We start from the raw sequence: 8,257 nt of genomic DNA, 5'->3' as shown, positions 1-8,257 counted from the left end.
AAATCATTGTCCGTATGCGTAGAAACAATTGAGATAATAATACGCATCTGAGTGACTGTATTCAACGGAAAATTCAGTAATTGCATAATTAATATTATTGCATAATACAGCCGGGGCCTCCGTGGCCGAGTGGTTAAGGTTGCTGTCTTCAAATCACTTGCCCCTCATCGATGTGGGTTCGAACCTTACTCGGGGCGTTGAATTCTTCATGTGAGGAAGCCATCCAGCTGGCTTACGGAAGGTCGGTGGTTCTGACCAGGTGTCCGTTCGTGATGAAATATACAAGGAGGGGCATCTGGGGTCTTCCTCCACCATCAACGCGGGAAAGTCGCCATATGACCTATAATTTTGTCGGTGCGACGTTAAACCCAACAGACTAAATAAATGAATAATTCAGCCACACCTTCAGTCTTTTTCGTTTCATAGGAAAACAAAATGAACAAGACAGAACAAGACACTTCTAGAAATAAAGCTTTATTCCAAATTTAAACAAAGTTATCAGTTTTCTTTTTTATAAATATATATATATTTTATTGGTGACACATTATTGTTCTAAATTATTAAATAATTTATCCTACCGCTATTATATCAAAAGAATATGTTCATTAAAAATACTTCGAATGAGTCCTCAATTAAAAAGAAATATTAAGTGACCATATCGGTGACTTTAGTCTCTAGAAACAGCATCCTTACAGGTCTATACTTTTGACTGCTGAATCACAACCTAATAAATTATTCAATTATTAGTACAAAAATATTAAATAACCATATCGGTGACAAGACTCTAGAATCAGCATATTCACAGGCCGATAGTTTTTACTGCTGAATCACGGCTTAATAAATACTCAATCACGACCTTATAAATTATTCATTAGTACAAAAATATTAAATGACCACATCGGTGACTAGTTAGAATCAATATATTCACAGGCCGATAGATTTTACTGCTGAATCACAACCTAATAAATGCTGAATAACGACCAATTAAAGTATTCATTAGTACAAAAAATATTAAGTGACCATATCGGTGACACCAGTCTCTAGAATCAGTATAATTTTAGGTCGATAAATTTTACTGCTGAATCATGACCTAATAAAGTGTTCACTTCTACAAAAATATTAAGTGACCTTATCGGTGACACCAGTCTCTACAATCAGCAAGAATTTAGGGAGATGCGTTTTTCTGCTGAATTACGACCTTATTAAGTATTTGGTGTAAAAATAGTTTGTTTCTGCTAAAAGTTTTATAAAGCTGAATATTTTCTAAATAATGCCATAAGTAAATAAAGATAAAACTTAGATGGTTGTGTCTCTTTAAAAGCCAAAGAGTAAGTTTATCATAATTACAGAATATTTATGGTAAATTCATTTGTTTTGAAATATAAAAATTCAGGCGAGCGAAGCACCACTGTGTCTCTTTTGAGGACAGTTATTATTTCTAAACAAAAAATAAACTTGTGAAATAAAATACAACCTGGTTACCAACAAAGTATTTGTTTATATTTCTGTGATTGTTTATCCTATTTTTTCCCTTTTTTTTCTTTTTTTTTTTTTCTCGTTTTTACTATCTTAGCAAAAGTTCATCTGTTCAATCTGAACACCTATGTTTCGAGAAGAAATTGACCATTTATGTATAAAATTTGTATAGCCTACAAATTTCCTTATTAACAAAAAAAGGTTCTGAATGGAGACCAATATATACTGGATATTTGGTTCTCTTAATATTTTGTCATATGGCCAGCTGTGTCTTGATTCTTTCCTTCAATATATGAATTTATGTATATGGGTATGTTATTAGTTCTTCCAACAGAAGAAAATTATTCTTGCGTTAAGTGTGAGGTTGGCATGACCCAAACGCGTTAAATCCCCCCCCCCCAACTCCATCCCCCTATATCCTCTATGTTGTTTACTGTCTTGTATTGTTGTGATGTTTTTTCCCATAAATCCCCTCCTCCATCCTTTGTGTCCCCGTTTTCTAACCCTTCCCGCAAAAAAAATCTTCCCCGCCACTTATTACTATAACTTTACTTTTATATATTTCATGTAATTAAAATGTACTTGATAATACGTATTTGAAGCAAACTCTCTGTTATACTATTCCGCTACAACTTCTATTGTTTTACCATGGACAGAAGTCTTTTTGACTGCAGCCTGACACGCCATTTAATAACTATATAAATTTCAAGTTACTTAACTATATCACCATGAAATGAATGGCCGTGTTGTAACCAGCTAAACACTTCTTTGAATTAGATATTTAATTAAATGCATAGCAGTCCTGTTAGGAGCGCTTCCTTATCTGAGCATTCATTAGATATTTAATAGTTCTTGTTCACAGAGAAAACATCTATGCAACACTAGCTTTAGGAAATTCGTACATTTTCATGTGAATTTATTCAATTAATTGTTAAATTATCTTTGCTGACGTCAACAAATTATCGCTGGCATGATAATGAGAGAATATTACACATCCATGGATTTAGGGTGTAACGATGAATGTAGCACTACATAAATAATTCATTTATATATTTAGTAAAGTTAAACTATTTCAGGACGATTTTTCTACATTTGAAGTAAAATATCAAAAGATCAATTGTCTGAGTGAAAGATGGGTATTAAATATCTTTAATGTTATAACACAATTAATCTATGTTTCAAATCTGAAAAGGAAATGGGACGTATTATCATCATTGTAAAAATATAAGAAGCCAACATCAGGCAAATACAGTCAATATATGAATGTTTCGAATAATTAAAAACAAGTTCTCAAGAATATTCAATTCATTTACAAAACAAAATCGACCTCGTAGAAAACTAACTAAATAGTATTTCGTAAGCACAGAGTGGTAATTAGTTTGTTGTTCAGGTTAAATGATGAACAGCTTTCCAAGGCATAAACCAGTAATCTTCGAATTCACCAAAAAATAAAATGTACACTGTTTGTTTATCAGACAGAAGCTTGTTTATACTAGTTTATCCAAATGCTAGAAAGAACAATTTTTGTCAATAAATTATTCCCACTGTCACCGAATTGTACAATATACTTTTACAGTAAACGAAATTTCAACCTCGATTTCGCTTGTTTATAACGTTTCTATACCCGATATGGCAAGTATTGGACGCCATACATTTTAACAACGCAATACTATCTTTAACTTGCACTGTTTACGCTTTGTAGTTTTAGCTCAAGACTTGTTTACCATCTTTCCAGAAGAAATACGTCGAAATGAGAAGATTCCATTAAATTGCTACAAAACACTCACTTATATAGTCAACTGCGTAGAGCCATATGCAGTCAGGTCAACACAATGTAAAACAGGTACTCTTAATCATGATGAACACGACATATAACAACTTGATAAAACACATGTGTGTTGATTGTAAAGGTTCAATCACCACTGAATAGTTTTTCATATACTCACAATTTTTAATAAAAACATGTTTTTGTCTTATTTGTATTTTATATGATATACATGTAACGTCAAATTAACAACATTTGTATAAAGTACGAGCTGCATTGAGCACGAAACATTACAGCGCATTTAGTATGAAGCATACACACAAGAGAAAAGATATGTCCCACATCTCAACACGTACTACACCAGAAAAAAGTCATACACCACAAAATATCACAGACTGCTCAAAACCATTTACACATCTGTTGTAAACTGAAATTGTTTCATTAATTATTTCTCTTCTTTTATGGAACTGTAAACCATAATTGTGTTGATTGTGTTAAACTTTAAAGAAGATATGAACTGATATTGTAGCATTAATTAATAATCAATTAAACTGGTTTCATGTCAACATTTATTTTCAGCAGAAAGACCCACCACAACTATTACAAAATGAAAACTTTTAAGCCTTTTTTTAGTGTTTGAGTTATTTATTCTCAAATCTATGTCATCTTATGTTCTTGAGCTCTTTTATTTAGTCTTTTTTCTGTGTATTTTAGCTTTAAAACAGCTGAATAATTTTCTTCCAAAGTAGAAACCGCAATTAACATAGGAGATACTGTGGATCTAACTAGTAAACACTTAAAAAAAATCTTAGCATCTGAAATGTCACTTTCAATATGTAAAAACAAATTAGATACTTCTTTTCCTCGAATTGGTTATGCAATTCCTTTATTATAATAGTTACCATAAGGGACGCACATTAGGATACAGTAATTCTGTGGTGGGTCTTTAATGAATAAACTGGCATTGTGTCGTTTCTCATCCATCGACTTCACAGCAGATGTAATGTGCCAGTGTATATATAATATTTTAGTAGTTATTTATGAGAGCTCGCATGTTGTAATTTGTTTTTTTTAGGTTTAAAGTAGCAAAACCAAGCTTTTTGGTTCAACAAATTCACTTTATAATCGGTCTATTATTACCCGATTGTCGTCAAATACCGAATATTGTAATATGTTTGAAAAGATCACTTTAAGAAGAAATATAATGTTTGTAATCACAAAACTTTTAGCAGCGAAAATTGGAATAGAAGGTAATGTTTTCTAAAAATAAATCTGTAATTGAGCCGTGCCATGGGAAAACCAACATAGTGGCTTTACGACCAGCATGGATCCAGACCAGCCTGCGCATCCGCGCAGTCTGATCAGGATCCATGCTGTTCGCTAACAGTTTCTTCCATTCCAATAGGCTTTAAAAGCGAACAGCATGGATCCTGACCAGACTGCGCGGATGCGCAGGCTGGTCTGGATCCATGCTGGTCGCAAACCCACTATGTTGGTTTTCTCATGGCACGGCTCAATTAGTATTTATTGCCATTCATTCTGAACATTGGTTTATTTGTATCCTTTTGCTAAAAATGTTTTATAAAGCTTGAAACTATTTGTGTCGCTGTTATCGAAGTTACACAAAGAGTCTGTTTATTGTCTGTTTAGTGCATTTATGATGTCAAGAAAAAGGAAAAAAAAAAAATCAGTTGTTTTCCTTCCAGTTGCACATTTTCTCTTTTTTCAATATTTTTGTCTTGATGGTCTTTGATAGAAGATTCAATAGTAACCATATGAAGAATGGAAATCATGAACATTTCGTCTAATACAACATACTGATTTACAGCACGAAAATCTCATGCATTATCAACCGGTACCAATCAGCTGATAAGCTCTATTTGTTTTTCTTCAAATCAGCATTTCTCCACTCAGCAAGTCAGTCTGATAGTTCAACGACGAGAATAAGATTTCTTTGAAATATATTCTCATGTGTAAGATACTATTTTCAAACATGTTTATCAATATACTGATACTTTCCCCGAATTAAAGCATTAAGAGTTAGGCCGATGTCTTCTCCAAAACTCCAAAATCATCCATAAAAAAGTACAATGACACTTCCATGAATTTCAATATCAACACGTGTACAATTTTAAAACTATCTTTCCAATGGACTAAAATAAAATATGAAAATTTATTTTGACTCCTGCCTTCAATTTCTGTCATGTTTATTATATAGTTTTGGAGTGTTGAAATCACCATACAAAGGCAGATCAAATTGTCATGAAAATGATTGTCAGTCATCCATCCAAACACAATACATTTATTCATGTATTTACATTTTCATTTCTGGCGTTCCAATCACCTCTGCTGATCTCTTCACTGACTCAATTCCTGAAAATAAAGAAAGGCTTTTTAACCTTTAGCATGCTAGGTAAATTGTCGTCTGCTGGAAATGTCGTCTGCTAAAATTGTTAAGTTTATTCAATTTGCTCCAAAATTGGAAGAAATATTGTCAGAGTAGCAATCAGCTTGGAACCTGATCAGACGCCGATTTAATCGGCGTCTGATCTGGTTCCAAGCTGTTTGCAAAGGCTGTTAAATTCGCCTGCAGCAGGCTAAGGGTTAAAACTATAAAACCACAATATACACAACAACCTACTCAGTTCAGAAGTATTTACAAACGTCTACTTTTCCGATTACTAAATGGAAATATCTTAAGCAGCTTCTTTTAACAGTCATAAATTATTGAACATTTCATACCAAACGCCATCTGTCGGTCCAATTCCAATGCAAGCAGTACTATATGCTGTTTAATAGTTACCAATTTATTCTTATTACCTTTATTTGTTTTTATTTCCAAAGAATTTAGGTCTTTCCGGCTTTTAGTGGTGAAGGTAGACACTCGGCCATTATTGCAGTTTTGGCGGGCACATTGATAGAACCACCGACAATGACGTCATACATTCTTGTTGCTCCTCTGATTGTGTTTCAGCTATTTGTTTATGTTTACATATAATGAGGCATACCCTCTTGTTGCTCTTCTGATTGTGCTTCATCTATTTGTTTATATTTACATATAATGACGTCATACCTTCTTGCTGCTCCTCTGATTGTGATTCAGCTACTAGTATTTGTTTATATTTATTCTTATTACCTTTATTTGTTTTTATTTCCAAAGAATTTAGGTCTTTCCGGCTTTTAGTGGTGAAGGTAGACACTCGGCCATTATTGCAGTTTTGGCGGGCACATTGATAGAACCACCGACAATGACGTCATACATTCTTGTTGCTCCTCTGATTGTGTTTCAGCTATTTGTTTATGTTTACATATAATGAGGCATACCCTCTTGTTGCTCTTCTGATTGTGCTTCATCTATTTGTTTATATTTACATATAATGACGTCATACCTTCTTGTTGCTCCTCTGATTGTGCCTCAGCTGTTTGTTTAATTAGCTGTTCTGCGGCCTCTTTCTGTATCTCCTCATCTGTATTGTTATCTTGATTTACTGCAGACTCCTCAGTTTCATCGGAATTTGTCTGAGCGACTGGCAACTGATCTTCACCGATCTGTACATCCTGAGGCTGGATTCGTGGAGCTAAATCTTCCAAAATAGCTTCAGCAAATATGTCACCTAATAATACAATTGCAGTATAGATAAGTTTCAGATGTTGCAATTACCACTTTTGGATCGTGTTTTTTTTTCTTCTTTAGCGAGGAGTTTCTGGAAAGCATATCAGTATAAAAACTATTTTTAAATATCTCGCAAAATAAAACCATCACATGTCATTAAACATCAAAATAGAATAAAGCATGACTTCGTTAACATAATAGCCGCGCCATGGGAAAACCAACATAGTGGGTATGCGACCAGCATGGATCCAGACCAGCCTGCGCATCCGCGCAGTCTGGTCAGGATCCATGTTGTTCGCTAACAGTTTCTCCAATTCCAATAGGCTTTAAAAGCGAACAGCATGGAGCCTGACCAGACTGCGCGGATGCGCAGGCTGGTCTGGATCCATGCTGGTCGCAAACCCACTATGTTGGTTTTCTCATGGCACGGAACATAATTAAAATGAAACTGGATGACTAGTGTCATGATCTGTTGCATTTGTTTCTTTTAAGTCAATTTAATTCTCCTTTTTTTAAAATTTCTTCTTATACACAATACTGTTCAAAACCAAAAATATGTTAGGGCAACTAGTCGGATGCAATTTATTTATTCAGCTGAAACACAGTCATGATACACATTCAAAATAATGAATAAATATATTTTGATAGTTTATCATGTTTATTTATTTTAAACGAAAATGTTAATGCGTGTAATACACTATTTTATCAAAATGTCAATGCGTGTTATATACTGTTTCATGCACACGATGAAGCATTTCACTGACAAACAACAAAATTGATTCAAAACATGAGACGTATATTTGTTCTTAGCTAGGAAGTTTCAAAGTTTTTTTCCATGCTTTAAAATGAAATACTGGATTCTATCAGTGAAACAAAATATGTTTAGTTTCAAACAGTACACAATGCACGTGATGTTGCGCGGGTAAAATGGGAACAACTTGGTCAAAACCGTTGCAAATCATAAAATTAAAAGAAACTTTGTTTTTTGTACATGTAAGACCAAAATATATTTCATGGAGTGAACGCTATACTTAAATTTTCCGTGGCTGCACAACTCGTGAAAATATTGTATATGGTGTTCACTCATATATTTTAATCTTACACTAAAACAAACAAATATGCTTTATATCTATATGATAATTTATCTAACTATCTAACTGTAAAACATTATCATTTCCCTGAATGATAAGCTCCGGCTTTATCAATCAATTCATTTTTACGTAAAATCATCATGATGGTATTTCTCTGAAACGAATACCATTTCGAAAATGTCAAACCTATTAGTGCGATTGGAAGTTACAGCTGTAAAATGTCACAGGGATTTCGCTAAATCTATTTCTAAAATAAACGCATTGATTTACACTAAATATCGCATGATTGTCTAGCCTATCTAGTACTAATTG

General features: G+C 33.5%; 1 protein-coding gene across 1 annotated transcript in view; it reads right to left on the bottom strand.

Moving 5' to 3' along the window:
* Positions 1-458: 458 nt before the first annotated feature.
* LOC123542373 (uncharacterized) overlaps positions 459-8,257 on the bottom strand; it is a 36,228-nt gene continuing 28,429 nt past the window's right edge. Inside the window, exons 10-11 of the mRNA XM_053531827.1 lie at positions 6,631-6,855; positions 459-5,614 (exon numbers count right to left, since the gene is read on the bottom strand). Coding sequence (XP_053387802.1) covers positions 5,556-5,614; positions 6,631-6,855 — 284 coding nt within the window. The 3' untranslated portion in view covers positions 459-5,555. The remainder of the gene's footprint in view (positions 5,615-6,630; positions 6,856-8,257) is intronic.

The sequence above is a fragment of the Mercenaria mercenaria genome, chromosome 19 (genome assembly GCF_021730395.1).
Source record: "Mercenaria mercenaria strain notata chromosome 19, MADL_Memer_1, whole genome shotgun sequence".
Lineage (NCBI taxonomy): Eukaryota > Metazoa > Mollusca > Bivalvia > Venerida > Veneridae > Mercenaria > Mercenaria mercenaria.
Note: the sequence above shows the minus strand (reverse complement) of the source record. Positions and strands in the feature narration are given on the sequence as shown.